This window comes from Bombina bombina, chromosome 2 (genome assembly GCF_027579735.1).
Source record: "Bombina bombina isolate aBomBom1 chromosome 2, aBomBom1.pri, whole genome shotgun sequence".
NCBI classification, from domain to species: Eukaryota; Metazoa; Chordata; class Amphibia; order Anura; family Bombinatoridae; genus Bombina; species Bombina bombina.
Window position 1 is genome coordinate 160,031,131 of NC_069500.1, and position 20,692 is coordinate 160,051,822.

General features: G+C 43.2%; 1 protein-coding gene across 1 annotated transcript in view; it reads left to right on the forward strand.

Annotated features, from left to right (window-relative positions):
* IPO11 (importin 11) overlaps nucleotides 1–20,692 on the forward strand; it is a 950,863-nt gene that overhangs the window by 328,657 nt on the left and 601,514 nt on the right. The window contains exon 9 of the mRNA XM_053701321.1: nucleotides 20,278–20,348. Coding sequence (XP_053557296.1) covers nucleotides 20,278–20,348 — 71 coding nt within the window. The remainder of the gene's footprint in view (nucleotides 1–20,277; nucleotides 20,349–20,692) is intronic.

Consider the following 20,692-nt stretch of genomic DNA (forward strand, 5'->3'; position numbering starts at 1 on the left):
ACGTCTATATGGCCTCATAACACTAGAATCCATCACTGGTATATGGGAATTATAGAACCCTTCTGTGTTATGAGGCCATATAGACTTAGTGTATAGTAAATGAGACATCTATACATGAAACTTATATAAAAACCTGTGATACTTGCGCATGTGTCTAGTATAAACTGATGTTAGTCACTCCTCCCATAACCAGGTCCACCCTGCCTTTTCTAGTCCACAGGATACACTTGGCAATATGTCACTAGTGAGTCTGCAACCCAGATTCAGTTGTGGACTTTTGAACTTTTTTCAGGATGTTTGGAGAAAATTCTGTTCAAGTTCCTTGGGTACTGTACATAATTTCCTAGGGGGTACCGTATAGGCTTTTGGTTTCGCCCTCCTCTAGGAAGATTCCTCCTGTCTCATGGTCCACAGCAATATTTAAAGGCCATCTGATGCTGTGGTGTGCTGGATCCCCTTCTTATCCCCCTTCTGTTTTATTATTGGCTACCGATTATGCCTTTTATACCTTTAATATTTTGAATAAAGGATTGTGGTTTAATCCTTTTGGAGTGCTGGAGTCTTGTTTGTAACAAACAATTTGTTATTCCTGAGCAGGGGCGTGTTCCTTATGTGAACCTAGCTTTCTCTATGTGCTGTAGGTGTTAGCGCAGAAAACCGCCCCGGTTCTACTCTTGGCTGGAGCATCCGGCCCCGGTTTGTGTGATTACAATGAGAGAGGTAACCTGCATTCTGACTTGGGCAGACCACCATCATTGCATGATTTTAGCTATTCACATTCCAGGTTTGGACGATTGTTAACCCCTTAAGGACCACAACACTTCTCAATTTTCTAACCGTTTGGGACCAGGGCTATTTTTAAAGTTCTGCGGTGTTTGTGTTTATCTGTAATTTAGCTCTTACTCATTTACTGTACCCACACATATTATAAACCGTTTTCTCCAACATAGGTGTGTCCGGTCCACGGCGTCATCCTTACTTGTGGGGATATTCTCTTCCCCAACAGGAAATGGCAAAGAGCCCAGCAAAGCTGGTCACATGATCCCTCCTAGGCTCCGCCTACCCCAGTCATTCTCTTTGCCGTTGTACAGGCAACATCTCCACGGAGATGGCTTAGAGTTTTTTAGTGTTTAACTGTAGTTTTTATTATTCAATCAAGAGTTTGTTATTTTGAAATAGTGCTGGTATGTACTATTTACTCAGAAACAGAAAAGAGATGAAGATTTCTGTTTGTATGAGGAAAATGATTTTAGCAACCGTAACTAAAATCCATGGCTGTTCCACACAGGACTGTTGAGAGCAATTAACTTCAGTTGGGGGAACAGTGTGCAGTCTCTTGCTGCTTGAGGTATGACACATTCTAACAAGACGATGTAATGCTGGAAGCTGTCATTTTCCCTATGGGATCCGGTAAGCCATGTTTATTACGATGGTAAATAAGGGCTTCACAAGGGCTTATTAAGACTGTAGACTTTTCTGGGCTAAATCGATTCATTATTAACACATATTTAGCCTTGAGGAATCATTTTATCTGGGTATATTGATATTATAATATCGGCAGGCACTGTATTAGACACCTTATTTCTTAGGGGCTTTCCCAAAGCATAAGCAGAGCCTCATTTTCGCGCCGGTGTGGCGCACTTGTTTTTGAGAAGCATGGCATGCAGTCGCATGTGAGAGGAGCTCTGATACTTAGAAAAGACTTTCTGAAGGCGTCATTTGGTATCGTATTCCCCTTTGGGTTTGGTTGGGTCTCAGCAAAGCAGATACCAGGGACTGTAAGGGGTTAAAGTGTTAAAACGGCTCCGGTTCCGTTATTTTAAGGGTTAAAGCTTCCAAATTTGGTGTGCAATACTTTTAAGGCTTTAAGACACTGTGGTGAAAATTTGGTGAATTTTGTACAATTCCTTCATGTTTTTTCGCAATTGCAGTAATAAAGTGTGTTCAGTTTAAAATTTAAAGTGACAGTAACGGTTTTATTTTAAAACGTTTTTTGTACTTTATTATCAAGTTTATGCCTGTTTAACATGTCTGAACTACCAGATAGACTGTGTTCTGAATGTGGGGAAGCCAGAATTCCTGTTCATTTAAATAAATGTGATTTATGTGATAATGACAATGATGCCCAAGATGATTCCTCAAGTGAGGGGAGTAAGCATGGTACTGCATCATTCCCTCCTTCGTCTACACGAGTCTTGCCCACTCAGGAGGCCCCTAGTACATCTAGCGCGCCAATACTCCTTACTATGCAACAATTAACGGCTGTAATGGATAATTCTGTCAAAAACATTTTAGCCAAAATGAACCCTTGTCAGCGTAAGCGTGGCTGCTCTGTTTTAGTTACTGAAGAGCATGACGACGCTGATATTAATATCTCTGAAGGGCCCCTAACCCAATCTGAGGGGGCCAGGGAGGTTTTGTCTGAGGGAGAAATTACTGATTCAGGGAACATTTCTCAACAGGCTGAACCTGATGTAATTGCATTTAAATTTAAGTTGGAACATCTCCGCATTCTGCTTAAGGAGGTATTATCCACTCTGGATGATTGTGAAAAGTTGGTCATCCCAGAGAAACTATGTAAAATGGACAAGTTCCTAGAGGTGCCGGGGCTCCCAGAAGCTTTTCCTATACCCAAGCGGGTGGCGGACATTGTTAATAAAGAATGGGAAAGGCCCGGTATTCCTTTCGTCCCTCCCCCCATATTTAAAAAATTGTTTCCTATGGTCGACCCCAGAAAGGACTTATGGCAGACAGTCCCCAAGGTCGAGGGAGCGGTTTCTACTTTAAACAAACGCACCACTATACCCATAGAGGATAGTTGTGCTTTCAAAGATCCTATGGATAAAAAATTAGAAGGTTTGCTTAAAAAGATGTTTGTTCAGCAGGGTTACCTTCTACAACCAATTTCATGCATTGTCCCTGTCACTACAGCCGCATGTTTCTGGTTTGATGAGCTGATAAAGGCGCTCGATAGTGATTCTCCTCCTTATGAGGAGATTATGGACAGAATCAATGCTCTCAAATTGGCTAATTCTTTCACCCTAGACGCCACTTTGCAATTGGCTAGGTTAGCGGCTAAGAATTCTGGGTTTGCTATTGTGGCGCGCAGAGCGCTTTGGTTGAAATCTTGGTCGGCTGATGCGTCTTCCAAGAACAAGCTACTAAACATTCCTTTCAAGGGGAAAACGCTGTTTGGCCCTGACTTGAAAGAGATTATCTCTGATATCACTGGGGGTAAGGGCCACGCCCTTCCTCAGGATCGGCCTTTCAAGGCGAAAAATAGACCTAATTTTCGTCCCTTTCGTAAAAACGGACCAGCCCAAAGTGCTACGTCCTCTAAGCAAGAGGGTAATACTTCTCAAGCCAAGCCAGCTTGGAGACCAATGCAAGGCTGGAATAAGGGAAAGCAGGCCAAGAAACCTGCCACTGCTACCAAGACAGCATGAAATATTGGCCCCCGATCCGGGACCGGATCTGGTGGGGGGCAGACTCTCTCTCTTCGCTCAGGCTTGGGCAAGAGATGTTCTGGATCCTTGGGCGCTAGAAATAGTCTCCCAGGGTTATCTTCTGGAATTCAAGGGACTTCCCCCAAGGGGGAGGTTCCACAGGTCTCAGTTGTCTTCAGACCACATAAAAAGACAGGCGTTCTTACATTGTGTAGAAGACCTGTTAAAAATGGGAGTGATTCATCCTGTTCCACTAAGAGAACAAGGGATAGGGTTCTACTCCAATCTGTTCATAGTTCCCAAAAAAGAGGGAACGTTCAGACCAATCTTAGATCTCAAGATCTTAAACAAGTTTCTCAAGGTTCCATCGTTCAAGATGGAAACCATTCGAACTATTCTTCCTTCCATCCAGGAAGGTCAATTCATGACCACGGTGGATTTAAAGGATGCGTATCTACATATTCCTATCCACAAGGAACATCATCGGTTCCTAAGGTTCGCATTCCTGGACAAACATTACCAGTTCGTGGCGCTTCCTTTCGGATTAGCCACTGCTCCAAGGATTTTCACAAAGGTACTAGGGTCCCTTCTAGCGGTGCTAAGACCAAGGGGCATTGCAGTAGTACCTTACCTGGACGACATTCTGATTCAAGCGTCGTCCCTTCCTCAAGCAAAGGCTCACACGGACATCGTCCTGGCCTTTCTCAGATCTCACGGCTGGAAAGTGAACGTGGAAAAGAGTTCTCTATCCCCGTCAACAAGGGTTCCCTTCTTGGGAACAATTATAGACTCCTTAGAAATGAGGATCTTTCTAACAGAGGCCAGAAAAACAAAACTTCTAGACTCTTGTCGGATACTTCATTCCGTTCCTCTTCCTTCCATAGCTCAGTGCATGGAAGTGATCGGGTTGATGGTAGCGGCAATGGACATAGTTCCTTTTGCGCGCATTCATCTAAGACCATTACAACTGTGCATGCTCAGTCAGTGGAATGGGGACTATACAGACTTGTCTCCGAAGATACAAGTAAATCAGAGGACCAGAGACTCACTCCGTTGGTGGCTGTCCCTGGACAATCTGTCACAAGGGATGACGTTCCGCAGACCAGAGTGGGTCATTGTCACGACCGACGCCAGTCTGATGGGCTGGGGCGCGGTCTGGGGATCCCTGAAAGCTCAGGGTCTTTGGTCTCGGGAAGAATCTCTTCTACCGATAAATATTCTGGAGCTGAGAGCGATATTCAATGCTCTCAAGGCTTGGCCTCAGCTAGCGAGGACCAAGTTCATACGGTTTCAATCAGACAACATGACGACTGTTGCGTACATCAACCATCAGGGGGGAACAAGGAGTTCCCTAGCGATGGAAGAAGTGACCAAAATCATTCTATGGGCGGAGTCTCACTCCTGCCACCTGTCTGCTATCCACATCCCAGGAGTGGAAAATTGGGAAGCGGATTTTCTGAGTCGTCAGACTTTGCATCCGGGGGAGTGGGAACTCCATCCGGAAATCTTTGCCCAAGTCACCCAGCGGTGGGGCATTCCAGACATGGATCTAATGGCCTCTCGTCAGAACTGCAAAGTTCCTTGCTACGGGTCCAGATCCAGGGATCCTAAGGCGGCTCTAGTGGATGCACTAGTAGCACCTTGGACCTTCAAACTAGCTTATGTGTTCCCGCCGTTTCCTCTCATCCTCAGGCTGGTAGCCAGGATCAATCAGGAGAGGGCGTCGGTGATCTTGATAGCTCCTGCGTGGCCACGCAGGACTTGGTATGCAGATCTGGTGAATATGTCATCGGCTCCACCTTGGAAGCTACCTTTGAGACGAGACCTTCTTGTTCAGGGTCCGTTCGAACATCCGAATCTGGTTTCACTCCAGCTGACTGCTTGGAGATTGAACGCTTGATTCTATCGAAGCGAGGATTCTCAGATTCTGTTATTGATACTCTTGTTCAGGCCAGAAAGCCTGTAACTAGAAAGATTTACCACAAGATTTGGAAAAAGTATATCTGTTGGTGTGAATCTAAAGGATTCCCTTGGGACAAGGTTAAGATTCCTAAGATTTTATCCTTCCTTCAAGACGGATTAGAAAAAGGATTATCTGCAAGTTCCCTGAAGGGACAGATTTCTGCCTTGTCTGTGTTACTTCACAAAAAGCTGGCAGCTGTGCCAGATGTTCAAGCTTTTGTTCAGGCTCTGGTTAGAATTAAGCCTGTTTACAAACCTTTGACTCCTCCTTGGAGTCTCAATTTAGTTCTTTCAGTTCTTCAGGGGGTTCCGTTTGAACCCTTACATTCCGTTGATATTAAGTTATTATCTTGGAAAGTTTTGTTTTTAGTTGCAATTTCTTCTGCTAGAAGAGTTTCAGAATTATCTGCTCTGCAGTGTTCTCCTCCTTATCTGGTGTTCCATGCAGATAAGGTGGTTTTACGTACTAAACCTGGTTTTCTTCCAAAAGTTGTTTCTAACAAAAACATTAACCAGGAGATTATCGTACCTTCTCTGTGTCCGAAACCAGTTTCAAAGAAGGAACGTTTGTTGCACAATTTGGATGTTGTTCGCGCTCTAAAATTCTATTTAGATGCTACAAAGGATTTTAGACAAACATCTTCCTTGTTTGTTGTTTACTCCGGTAAAAGGAGAGGTCAAAAAGCAACGTCTACCTCTCTCTCCTTTTGGATTAAAAGCATCATCAGATTGGCTTACGAGACTGCAGGACGGCAGCCTCCCGAAAGAATCACAGCTCATTCCACTAGGGCTGTGGCTTCCACATGGGCCTTCAAGAACGAGGCTTCTGTTGATCAGATATGTAGGGCAGCGACTTGGTCTTCACTGCACACTTTTACCAAATTTTACAAGTTTGATACTTTTGCTTCTTCTGAGGCTATTTTTGGGAGAAAGGTTTTGCAAGCCGTGGTGCCTTCCATTTAGGTGACCTGATTTGCTCCCTCCCTTCATCCGTGTCCTAAAGCTTTGGTATTGGTTCCCACAAGTAAGGATGACGCCGTGGACCGGACACACCTATGTTGGAGAAAACAGAATTTATGTTTGCCTGATAAATTACTTTCTCCAACGGTGTGTCCGGTCCACGGCCCGCCCTGGTTTTTTTAATCAGGTCTGATATTTTATTTTCTTTAACTACAGTCACCACGGTACCATATGGTTTCTCCTATGCAAATATTCCTCCTTAACGTCGGTCGAATGACTGGGGTAGGCGGAGCCTAGGAGGGATCATGTGACCAGCTTTGCTGGGCTCTTTGCCATTTCCTGTTGGGGAAGAGAATATCCCCACAAGTAAGGATGACGCCGTGGACCGGACACACCGTTGGAGAAAGTAATTTATCAGGCAAACATAAATTCTGTTTTCTCGCCAGTAAATGGACTTTCTCTTGTAAGGTGTATCCAGTCCAGGGATCTTCCATTACTTGTGGGATATTCTCCTTCCCAACAGGAAGTTGCAAGAGGACACCCACAGCAGAGCTGCTATATAGCTCCTCCCCTAACTGCCATATCCAGTCATTCTCTTGCAACTCTCAACAAAGATGGAGGTAGTAAGAGGAGAGTGGTAAAATATAGTTAGTTTTTTCTTCTATCAAAAGTTTGTTATTTTCAAATAGTACCGGAGTTGTACTATTTTATCTCAGGCAGTATTTAGAAGAAGAATCTGCCTGCGTTTTTCTATGATCTTAGCAGCTTGTAACTAAGATCAACTGCTGTTCTCACATATGTCTGAGGAGTGAGGTAACTTCAGAGGGAGAATGGCGTGTAGGTTATCCTGCTATTGAGGTATGTGCAGTTTTAAGTTTTTCTAGGGACTAGAAAATGCTGCTGGTACCTGATTAAGTTAAGCCTAAAAATAGTGATTTAATAGCGACTTGTATCAGGCTTACTACCAGAGATATATACTCTGATAATATGGCAATATAAAACGTTTGCTGGCTTGTTTAATCGTTTTTATATATGCTTTGGTGATAAAACTTATTGGGGCCTAGTTTTTTCCACATGGCTGGCTTGATTTTTGCTTAGAAACAGTTTCCTGAGACTTTCCACTGTTGTAGTATGAGTGGGAGGGGCCTATTTTAGCGTTTTTTTGCGCAGTTAAAATTACATTCAGCTTCCCTCAGCAGTCCCCTGCATGCTATAGGACATCTCTGAAGGGCTCTAAAGGCTTCAAAAGTCGTTTATTGAGGAAGGTAGGGCCACAGCTGAGCTGTGGCAGTTGTTGTGAGTGACTGTTTAAAAAACGTTTATTTCGTTTTTTTGATCCGTTTTTTTGCATTAAGGGGTTAATCATCCATTTGCAAGTGGGTGCAATGCTTTGTTAACCTATTACATACACTGTACAAATTTTGTTTGATTTACTAACTTTTTTCACTGTTTTTCAAATTTTGACAAAATTTGTTTCTCTTAAAGGCACAGTACCGTTTTTTATATTTGCTTGTTAACTTGATGTAAAGTGTTTTCCAAGCTTGCTAGTCTCATTGCTAGTCTGTACAAACATGTCTGACATAGAGGAAACTCCTTGTTCATTATGTTTAAAAGCCATGGTGGAGCCCCATATGAGAATGTGTACTAAATGTATTGATTGCACTTTAAACAACAAAGATCAGCTTTTGTCTTTAAAAAACATATCACCAGAGGATTCTGACGAGGGGGAAGTTATGCCAACTAACTCTCCCCACGTGTCAGACCCTTTGACACCCGCTCAAGGGACTCTCGCTCAAATGGTGCCAAGTACATCAAGGACGCCCATAGCGATTACTTTACAAGACATGGCGGCAGTCATGGATAATACACTGTCAACGGTATTAGCCAGACTACCTGAATTTAGAGGAAAGCGTGATAGCTCTGGTGTTAGGCGTAATACAGAGCATACAGACGCTTTAAGAGCCATGTCTGATACTGCCTCACAATATGCAGAAGCTGAGGAAGGAGAGCTTCAGTCTGTGGGTGATATCTCTGACTCAGGGAAACCTGATTCTGATATTTCTACTTTTAAATTTAAGCTTGAGAACCTCCGTGTTTTGCTTAGGGAGGTTTTAGCTGCTCTGAATGACTGTGACACAATTGCAGTGCCAGAGAAATTGTGTAGGCTGGATAAATACTTTGCAGTGCCGGTGTGTACTGAGGTTTTTCCAATACCTAAAAGGTTTACAGAAATTATTAATAAAGAGTGGGATAGACCCGGTGTGCCGTTTTCCCCCCCTCCTATTTTTAGAAAAATGTTTCCCATAGACGCCACCACACGGGACTTATGGCAAACGGTCCCTAAGGTGGAGGGAGCAGTTTCTACTTTAGCAAAGCGTACTACTATCCCTGTCGAGGACAGTTGTGCTTTTTCAGATCCTATGGATAAAAAATTAGAGGGTTACCTTAAGAAAATGTTTATTCAACAAGGTTTTATCCTGCAGCCCCTTGCATGCATTGCTCCTGTCACTGCTGCTGCGGCGTTCTGGTTTGAGTCTCTGGAAGAGGCTTTACAGACAACGACTCCATTGGAGGACATACTTAACAAGCTTAGAGCACTTAAGCTAGCTAATTCTTTTGTTTCTGATGCCATTGTTCATTTGACTAAACTAACGGCTAAGAATTCTGGATTGGCCATCCAGGCGCGTAGGACGCTATGGCTCAAATCTTGGTCAGCTGACGTGACTTCAAAGTCTAAACTACTTGAGATTCCCTTCAAGGGGCAGACCCTATTCGGGCCTGGTTTGAAGGAAATTATTGCTGATATTACTGGAGGTAAAGGTCATGCCCTTCCTCAGGACAGGTCCAAATCAAGGGCCAAACAGTCTAATTTTCGTGCCTTTCAAAACTTCAAGGCAAGTGCAGCATCAACTTCCTCTGCTACAAAACAAGAGGGAACTTTTGCTCAGTCCAAGACGGCCTGGAAACCTAACCAGTCCTGGAACAAAGGCAAGCAGGCCAAAAAGCCTGCTGCTGCCTCTAAGACAGCATGAAGGAATGGCCCCCTATCCGGTAACGGATCTAGTAGGGGGCAGACTTTCTCTCTTCGCCCAGGCGTGGGCAAGAGATGTTCAGGAACCCTGGGCGTTGGAGATTATATCTCAAGGGTATCTTCTGGACTTCAAGGCTTCTCCTCCACAAGGGAGATTTCACCTTTGATGATTATCTGTCAACCAGATAAAGAAAGAGGCATTCTTACACTGTGTGCAAGACCTCCTAGTTATGGGAGTGATCCATCCAGTTCCAAAGGAGGAACAGGGACAGGGATTTTACTCAAATCTGTTTGTGGTTCCCCAAAAATAGGGAGCCTTCAGACCAATCTTGGATCTAAAGATCTTAAACAAATTCCTCAGAGTTCCATCATTCAAAATGGAAACTATTCGGACCATCCTACCTATGATCCAGGAGAGTCAATGTATGACTACGGTGGATCTAAAGGATGCTTACCTTCACATTCCGATACACAAAGATCATCATCGGTTCCTAAGGTTTGCCTTTCTGGACAGGCATTACCAGTTTGTGGCTCTTCCCTTGGGGTTAGCTACAGCCCCAAGAATTTTTACAAAGGTTCTGGGGTCGCTTCTGGCAGTCCTAAGGCCGCGGGGCATAGCAGTGGCCCCTTATCTAGACGACATCCTGATACAGGCGTAAAAATTCCAAATTTCCAAGTCCCATACGGACATAGTTCTGGCATTTCTGAGGTCGCACGGGTGGAAAGTGAACGAGGAAAAGAGTTCTCTGTCCCCACTCTCAAGAGTCTCCTTCCTAGGGACTCTGATAGATTCTGTAGAAATGAAAATTTACCTGACGGAGTCCAGGTTATCAAAACTGCTAAATTCTTGCCGTGTTCTCCATTCTATTCCGCGCCCTTCGGTGGCTCAGTGAATGGAGGTAATCGGCTTAATGGTAGCGGCAATAGACATAGTTCCGTTTGCGCGCCAACATCTCAGACCGCTGCAACTATGCATGCTCAGTCAGTGCAATGGGGATTAAACAGATTTGTCCTCTCTACTAAATCTGGATCAAGAGACCAGAGATTCTCTTCTCTGGTGGCTATCTCGGGTCCATCTGTCCACCTTTCGCAGGCCAGATTGGACAATTGTAACGACAGATGCCAGCCTTCTAGGTTGGGGTGCAGTCTGGAACTCCCTGAAGGCTCAGGGATCGTGGACTAAGGAGGAGAAACTCCTCCCAATAAATATTCTGGAATTGAGGGCAATATTCAATGCTCTTCAGGCTTGGCCTCAGTTAACAACCCTGAGGTTCATCAGATTTCAGTCGGACAACATCACGACTGTGGCTTACATCAACCATCAAGAGGGAACAAGGAGTTCCTTAGCGATGTTAGAAGTCTCCAAAATAATTTGCTGGGCAGAGAAACACTCTTGCTACCTATCAGCGATCCATTTCCCAGGTGTAGAGAACTGGGAGGCGGAATTTCTAAGTCGTCAGACTTTTCATCCGGGGGAGTGGGAACTCCATCCGGAGGTGTTTGCTCAATTGATTCATCGTTGAAGCAAACAAGAACTGGATTTCATGTCGTCTCGCCAGAACGCCAAGCTTCCACCGTTTCCTCTGCTCTCTCGACTAATTGCCAAAATCAAGCAGGAGAGAGCATCAGTGATTTTGATAGCGCCTGCGTGGCCACGCAGGACCTGGTATGCAGACCTAGTGGACATGTCATCCTTTCCACCTTGGACTTTGCCTTTGAGACGAGACCTTCTACTTCAAGGTCCTTTCAATCATCCAAATCTAATTTCTCTGAGACTGACTGCATGGAGATTGAACGCTTGATTTTATCAAAGCGTGGCTTCTCCGAGTCTGTCATTGATACCTTAATACAGGCACGAAAGCCTGTTACCAGGAAAATCTACCATAAGATATGGCGTAAATATCGTTATTGGTGTGAATCCAAGAGTTACTCATGGAGTAAGATTAGGATTCCCAGGATATTATCTTTTCTCCAATAGGGTTTGGAGAAAGGATTATCAGCTAGTTCTTTGAAGGGACAGATCTCTGCACTGTCTATTCTTTTTCACAAGCGTCTGGTGGATGTTAGACGTTCAGGCGTTTTGTCAGGCGTTGGTTAGAATCAAACCTGTGTTTAAACCTGTTGCTCCCCCATGGAGCTTAAATTTGGTTCTTAAAGTTCTTCAAGGGGTTCCGTTTGAACCTCTTCATTCCATAGATATCAAGCTTTTATCTTGGAAAGTTCTTTTTTTGATGGCTATTTCCTCGGCTCGTTGAGTCTCCGAGTTATCTGCTTTACAATGTGATTCTCCTTATCTGATCTTCCATGCAGATAAGGTAGTTCTGCGTACAAAACCTGGGTTTTTGCCTAAGGTGGTATGTAAGAATATCAATCAAGAGATTGTTGTTCCATCATTGTGTCCTAATCCTTCTTCAAAGAAGGAACGTCTTTTACATAATCTGGATGTGGTTCGTGCTTTAAAGTTTTACTTACAAGCTACTAAAGATTTTCGTCAAACATCTGCTTTGTTTGTTGTTTACTCTGGACAGAGAAGAGGTCAGAAGGCTTCGGCAACCTCTCTTTCTTTTTGGCTAATAAGCATAATCCGCTTAGCCTATGAGACTGCTGGACAGCAGCCTCCTGAAAGGATTACAGCTCATTCTACTAGAGCTGTGGCTTCCACTTGGGCCTTTAAAAATGAGGCTTCTGTTGAACAGATTTGCAAGGCGGCGACTTGGTCTTCGCTTCATACTTTTTCCAATTTCTACAAATTTGACACTTTTGCTTCTTCGGAGGCTATTTTTGGGAGAAAGGTTTTACAGGCAGTGGTACCTTCCGTTTAAGTACCTGCCTTGTCCCTCCCTTCATCCGTGTACTTTAGCTTTGGTATTGGTATCCCACAAGTAATGGATGATCCATGGACTGGATACACCTTACAAGAGAAAACACAATTTATGCTTACCTGATAAATTTATTTCTCTTGTGGTGTATCCAGTCCACGGCCCGCCCTGTCATTTTAAGGCAGGTCAAAATTTTAGATTAAACTACAGTCACCACTGCACCCTATGGTTTCTCCTTTCTTGGCTTATTTCGGTCGAATGACTGGATATGGCAGTTAGGGGAGGAGCTATATAGCAGCTCTGCTGTGGGTGTCCTCTTGCAACTTCCTGTTGGGAAGGAGAATATCCCACAAGTAATGGATAATCCGTGGACTGGATACACCACAAGAGAAATAAATTTATCAGGTAAGCATAAATTGTGTTTTCTAAAGGTACTATTATTTTCATCATATCTTATAATTTACTATAAAAATTTAAATAAAATATGATGAAAAAATTGAAACAAACACACTTTTTTTAACTTTGACCCCCAAAATCTGTTACACATCTACAACCACCAAAAAACACCCATGCTAAATAGTTTCTAAATTTTGTTTTGAGTTCAGAAATACCCAATGTTTACATGTTCTTTGCTTTTTTTTTGCAAGTTATAGGGCAATAAGTACAAGTAGAACTTTGCTATTTCCTAACCATTTTTTTTTCTTCAAAATTAGCGCTAGTTACATTGTAACACTGTCAGGAATCCCTGAATATCCCTTGATATGTATATATATATTTTTTTTAGTAGACAACCGAAAGTATTGATCTAGGCCAATTTTAGTTTTTCATGCCACAATTTCACCGCCAAATGCGATCAAATAAAAAAAATTGTTAAATTTTTCACAAACTTTAGGTTTCTCACTGAAATTATTTACAAACAGCTTGTGCAATTATGGCACAACTGGTTGTAAATGCTTCTCTGGTATCCCCTTTGTTTAGAAATAGCAGGCATTTATGGCTTTGGCGTTGCTTTTTGTTAATTAGAAGGCCGCTAAATGCCGCTGCACACCATACGTGTATATTGCCCAGCAGTGGAGGGGTTAATTAGGGAGCTTGGAGGGAACTTGTAGGGTTAATTTTAGCTTTAGTGTAGTGTAGTAGACAACCCAAAGTATTGATCTTGGCGGCCCATTTTGGTATATTTCATCTCACATTTCACCGCCAAATGAGATCAAATAAAAAAATTGTTTACATTTTCACAAACCTTAGGTTTCACACTGAAATTATTTACTAACAGCTTGTGCAATTATGGCACAAATGGTTGTAAATGCTTCTCTGGGATCCCCTTTGTTCAAAAATAGCAGACATATATGGCTTTGGCATTGCTTTTTGGTAATTAGAAGACCGCTAAATGCCGCTGCTCACCACACTTGTTTTATGCCCAGAAGTGAAGGGGTTAATTAGGTAGCTTGTATTGATAATGTTAGCTTTAGTGTAGCGATCAGCCTCCCACCTGACACATCCCACCCCCAGATCCCTCCCAAACAGCTCTCTTCCCTCCTCCACCGCACAATTGTCCCAGCCATCTTAAGTACTGGCAGAAAGTTTTTTTTTTAAAGATATATTCTGCTGTGTAGGATCCCCCCTTAGCCCCCAACTTCCCTGATCCCCCCCATAGCTCTCTAACCCTCCCCCCTCTACCTTATTGTCGGCCATCTTGGGTACTGGAAGCTGTCTGCCAGTACCCATTTAGCCATATCATTCCATATAAATTTTTTGTATTTTAACACAAAAATTTAACTTTTTCTGTAGTGTAGCTGCCCCCCCTCAATGACCCCTCCCAGATCCATTAGATAAAATGTTACCCCCTCCTTTCTCCCTCCTTCCCTTAAAAAAATCTGTCTCATAGTGTAGCATTCCCACCCACTCCGGCGCCGGTCCTGTGCGCGCTACCGGCGCCTCCCGCACGTGATTTCGTCCTCTCTTAAGATGGGCCTCCCACTCGCCTCTTTGCAATGACTCCCACCAACGATTTGTACCAGCGCTGGCCGATACACAGAGGGCCACAGAGTGACTCCCTCTGCATCGGATGGTTAGTAAAGGGTATTGCACAATGCCTCAATATCTAGGTATCGCTGCAATACCCTGGAAGCGATCAGGATCGCTTTCACCACTTAACACCACTGATGACGTACAGGGTACGTCCTTGGACCTTAACTGTAGTTTTCTATCTTAATGGGAGGAGAGTCCACTGCTTCATTCATTACTTGTGGGAATTAAGAACCTGGCCACCATTAGGAGGCAAAGACACCCCAGCCAAAGGCTTAAATACCTCCCCCACTCCAGTCATCCCCCAGTCATTCTTTGCCTTTTGTCACAGGAGGTTGGCAGAGAAGTGTTGGAAGATTCAGAGTATTTTCTTATGGAGGGTAGTACTCTTCGAAATGGGACTGGAGTTTTAAGTAGTCCTGTCAGCCTCTCAGTAAGAGCATGGGTGAATGTTAGAGTCCGGAGATGCAGGGAGAGTCTTTCTGCGAACCCATCCTGACTCCGTTTAATAGCTCCATTAGCAATCAATGTTGATGAGTTTCGCTGCCTGCATTTCTTCTCTCAAGTCCATGTCAGGAGCGATGCTACTACCCTGTCACACTTGAAGGGCTGTGTTCTTGTTCCATGGTGTTGATTCTGGTAAGATAGTTTCATTTATATATATTTGATAACGCAAGAAGACAGGCTCACAGTGTGGCTCCTTTATCTTTATAGAATCTAGGGTATTACCCTTAGGAGGTTATTGAACAGGGGGGATGTGATTATGCAAAATATTGTTTATTGTTTTATTGCTGCATTTGTGAGAGATGAGGCTCTGTCAGTGTGGAACAGTTCATTAGCGAGAGATGAGGCAGGCTTTTTTGGCACGTCTCTCTCTCACAAGCAGGGGCAGTCCTGCATGGCACTCCATGTGATTGGGTGTGGCCTCTGTAACTTCCTCTTTCTCGACCTGCGTTCGGAGGAGACGAAAGCTGTTTCTTGTAGTCCGGGTCATAGGAGGCGGCGAGTGCCCCGGCCATTGGGATATAAAGGTGCCATTTATTTTTTTGATCAAGTCCGTAATAAAGGCGCAAACTATGGAGGACTCTGATATGTTAGAGGATACTCCCTCTTTATCTAAACCTATAAACTGTGTATATTGTGAGGCGGTTCCAGTCGAACCGCCTACGCAACTCTGTTCCACATGCTTTGTCAATATTGCTATATCCAAAAAGAACAAAGTATTTAGTACGACTGAGCCGTCCACCTCTGAGGGTTCTCCGCCCTGCAAGGTGCGTTACCTACAATCATCTCCGTTTACACAAGCAGTTCCCCAGGGCCATTTGGCCTCCAGACTTCGCGGATCAGTTACAGATGGCGGTTTCTGCGGCCATTAATGCGATGCCTCGCCCTACTAAGCGCAAATGGAAGGTACGACTTCCCTGGAGGTCTCAGATTATCCGCTGAGGAGGACAACTCCGAATTAACGGAGGATGTCACTTCTGGGTCGGAATCAGTTACTTCTAGGCCTCCGTCCGCGTAGGAACCAGATTTTAAATTTAAAATGGATCATTTGCTCATTGTGCTGAAAGAGGTGCTTGCTACGTTGGAGGTTCCGGATCCGAAGCTACCGGAGGAATTTTCGATCCATAAGCTGGATAGAGTTTACGAGGACAGGGTAGTGCCCCAGGCCTTCCCGGTTCCAGTCAAGAATTAAGAATGAATGGGAAAAACTTGGTTAGTCCTTTTCCCCCTCTTTTAAAAAGCTTTTCCCCATTCCAGACGTGCAGCTTGAACTGTGGGGAACCGTCCCTAAGGTGGATGGTGCTATCTCCACACTCACTAAGAGAACGACTATTCCGCTAGAGGATAGCTCCTCTTTCAAGGGGAGGTCATAGCCCAGGGTTACAGGATTGGTTTCAAGTCCTATTCGCACAGAGGCAGATTCCTCCTGTCAAACATATTTTCAAGACCAGAAAAGAGAGACGCCTTCCTGGGGTGTGTGAGGGATTTCTCATCTCTCTCGTGGTAATCGTCCCAGTCCCTCCGGCAGAAAGCGGTATGGGGTATTATTCAAACCTTTTTGTGGTCCCAAAGAAGGAGGGCACGTTTCGTCCAATTCTGGACTTAAAGGCCCTAAATGAGTTTTTGTCAGTATGTCGTTTAAGATGGAGACGATCAGGTCAATTTTGCCCATGGTTCAATAGGGGCAATTCATGATGACTATAGACCTGAAGGACGCTTACTTTCATGTTCCAATCCACATGGATCACTTCAGGTTTCTAAGATTCGCTTTCCTAGACCAGCACTTTGTTTGTGGCCCTTCCGTTTGGTCTGGTGACTGCCCCAAGATTCTTTACAAAGTATCTGTGAGCCCTTTTCACAGTAGCGAGAACCAGAGGGTTTGCAGTGGCACCTTATCTGGATGATATGCTGGTCCAGGCTCCGTCCTACAGTCTTGCGGAGGATCACTCAAGAGCTCTTCTCCTTCTACTTCTGTCCCACGGATGGAAGATAAACGAAGGAAAGAGTTCATTGGTCCCTAGCAACAGGGTGGAATTCCTGGGTACGATAATAGATTCTTCAGCCATGAAGATATTCTTAATAGATTAGAGACGTTGCAAGCTTGCGTCCAACTGTCTAGCTCTTCAGACATCCTCCAGGACATCTGTGGCCAGGTGTATGGAGATGATCGGGCTCATGCTATCCAGCATAGATGTCATTCCATTCGCCAGGTTCCATCTCAAACCTCTTCAGCTGTGCATGTTGAGACAGTGGAACGGCGATCATTCAGATCTGTCCCAACAGATATCTCTGGACAGACCGGTGAGGGAGTCCCTATCTTGGTGGACCCGAACGGGGCAGTTGTCAATGGGGTCATCCTTTTTGAGACCATCCTGGGAGATTGTGACTATGGATGCAAGTCTATCAGGATGGGGAGCTGTTTGGGGTGCCAGAAAGGCACAGGGCAGATAGACTTGAGAGGAGTCGAGTCTACCTATAAATATTTTGGAACTTCGAGCGATATTTAACACTGAGGGCTTGGCCCCTACTGGGGTCGTCCCGATTCATCAGATTCCAATCGGAACACATTACCTCTGTGACTTAAATAAACCACCAGGGGGGGAGGAGAAGCTCCCTAGCCATGAGGTAAGAATCTCAGATTCTGGAATGGGCAGAGACTCACAATTGTTCGCTCTCAACTGTGTCAGTACCTTCACCCGGGTGAATGTTCTGTTAATCAGGCGATACATTTTTGACATGTTGGGGTAGGCCAGACAAAGACATTATTGCTTCTTGCTTGAATTACAAGCTACCCCAGTACTGTGTTAGATCTAAAGTGACTCTATTAGATGCACTAGTGATTTCATGATCATTCATATCCATGAGACACTTTGATTCAGGCCAGTTAGCATGTAACAAAATTAATTTATCACAAAGTCTGCAAAGTTTTCCTTTCCTTTTGGGAGTCTAAGAATTGCAATTCTAACTATTTCAGATTTCTCAAATCCTTATGTTTTTTATGTATTATTATCTGGATTAGGGTTTATCAGCCAGTTCCCTTTAAATGCCGTATTTCTGCCCTTTCAGTCTTGTATCACTAGTAGATTTCAAGACTTCCTGACATTCATGCCTTTGTTCAGGATTTGGTCAGTATAAGACAAGTTATCAGGTCTGCTTCCCCTCTGTGGTTTTGAGGGTTTCTTCAGGCTCAGCTCTTTAAACCAATGCAAAGTCTGGACATTCAACTGTTGTCTTGAAAGGTTCTCTTTCTCTTAGCTATTTCCTCACCAGAAGAGCAAGGGTGATCTTGTGGTTCTACTTACCTGATTTTGTTTTATCAGGATAAAGCATCTAAGAACGAACTTACTCTTTCCTTCCTAAAGTTGTTTCTTTTAGAAACATCAATTAGGAAATTTTAGCCACATCTTTGTCAAATGCAAAACAATAAACAAACAAACGCTAAATTGAGATCACTTCTTACCTTTTATGTAGTTTGGGGTTTGGGCCTTGAAATTGTATCTTCAAGCCACTAAAGAATTCAAAATGTCTTCTTCCTTCTTTACCTTTTCTCAGGTCCCACACAAGGAACATAAAGCTATGATTCGAGTAGTGTACTTAGTTGTGGGGCATTGCTGCTCATTCAGTGTAATCACCACTACTTGGGTTTTTAGAAATGAAGCTTCCATTGAACAGATGTGCAAGGCACTTACTTATTCATCTTATGACACCTTTACCAAATTCTTCCATTTTGACATGTATGCCTCTTTTAAGGATGCTTTTGGTAGAAAAGTTTTGCAGACCACAGTGCCTGTCTAGTACCTCTATCTGCTTTAAAGGGACAGTCTAGTCAAAATTAAACTTTCATGATTCAGATAGGGCATGCAATTTTAAACAACTTTCCAATTTTCTTCTATCATCAAATTTGCTTTTTTTCTGTTGGTATATTATGTTAAAAGCTAAACCTAGGCAGGCTCATATGCTAATTTCTAAGCCCTAGAAGTCCACCTCTTATCTCAGTGCATTTGGACAGTTTTTCACAGATAGGCAGCGCTAAGTTCATGTGTGCCATATAGATAACATTGTGCTCACTCCCGTTATTTATGAGTCAGCACTGATTGGCTAAAATGCAAGTCTGTCAAAAGAAATGAAATAAGGGGGCAGCCTGTAGAGTCTTAGATACAAGGTAATCACAGAGGTATAACATATATTAATATAACAGTGTTGGTTATGCAAAACTGTGGAAAGGGTAATAAAGAGATTAAAATTTCTTGTTTAGACTGTCCCTTTAAATTTCACTCCCTATTTCATGGTGGTCTCATGGACACCACAGCATGGGTATAGGATCCCACATGTAATGGCTCATGGGGGCCAATATAGTAATGTGCGAGTGGAAATGATGCGATGTAGCGTTTCATGTCCGCCACACATGAAATGCTGTTGGCATTTATCATTACACAAGCAGTTCTTGTTAACTGCTTGTGCAATACCGCCCTCTGCAGATTCGCGGCCAATCGGCTGCTAGCAGGGAGTGTTAATCAGCCTGATCGTATAGGATCAGGCGGATTGATGTCCAAGGCCTCAGAGCAGGCGGACAAGTTATGGAGCAGCGGTCTTTAGACCACTGCTTCATAACTTCTGTTTCCGGCGAGCTTGAAGGATTGCGCGGAAAGAGGGGCATCAGGCTCCATTCAGAGCTTAATAATTCGGTCCCATGGACTCTCACCATCATGAAATAAATAAATTATTTTATCAGGTAAGCATACATTTTGTTTTCTTTCATAAGATAGTGAGCGTTCATGATCCAAATTTAGGACAAAACTTGCATAGAACTGTGACTGTATTTTTTGTGTTGCTTGCTATTAACTTTTTAATTTTATATATAATATTTTATATGGCTCCAAATTATTCAGTTCTACTCTCAAAGTTTCATATAAATGATTCATATCTTTAATAAAGAGATGGTAAATCCTAACATTTGTGAAACGCTAGGATTTACCAATGGAACAAATTAAGGGAACTTTCAGTCATGAAGTATAAAATACTTCATGCTGAAAGTTCCTTTATTTGTTTGAAGCGTTCTCTGCGCTGAGCGCCTCAGGCAGCCCACGGCAGAACGCTATTTTGAGGAGAGGTGACGTTTCCACCTCTTAGCCAATAGCCGTGTGTGCTATCTGGCTTGGTGCCAGTTGGAGCTCATGGCTATTTGCTAAGAGGTGGAAACGTCACCTCACTGCAAAATAACATTCTGCCACGGGCTGCCTGAGCAGCTCACCACGGCGAATGCTTCAAACAAATAAAGGAACTTTTAACATGAAGTATTTTATACTGTACTTCATGACTGAAAGTCCCCTTTATTTGTTCCAATGGTAAATCCTAGCGTTTCACAAATGCTAGAATTTACCATCCCATTAAGGGAATGAATTAACTGATCAGTTTAGGTAAAATCATTATATGAAAAATGTCTTATGTTTCCAAGTTATTGTTTCAGAAATGTCAGTACAAATAAATGTTTTCTGGTTTAATAATCCAGGGTGTTTATTTTTTTTAGGTAGAAATGTTGGAGCAGAACATATTTGTAGAGAGAGACTGGAAAAAATGATTGTACTTTTTACTAAAGTGGTAAGTTTTTTGTTGTTGTTTTTTTTTACATTCCTGCAAAAAAGGAATCGTATTATTATTGGTCTTTAAACTTTTATAAAAGGGGTTACTGGTTTATAAATTGAAAGATAAACTATACATAAGCTGTTCCTAATTCTGCCTTGCCAGTTCCTTGTAATCATATTTAAGTGTCTTATCCTGAAAATAAGCCGTTTTGCACAGTTATCACCTTATTCTTTCACCATACTTACAATCAAATGCGTCCTTTGTCCTTTTGAAAGGATAGGCAGAGACCCTTAAAGGGACAGTAAACACCTTAAGAGATTTATGTAAAATGTTGTTATCGGTATTGCTTTGCTATATAC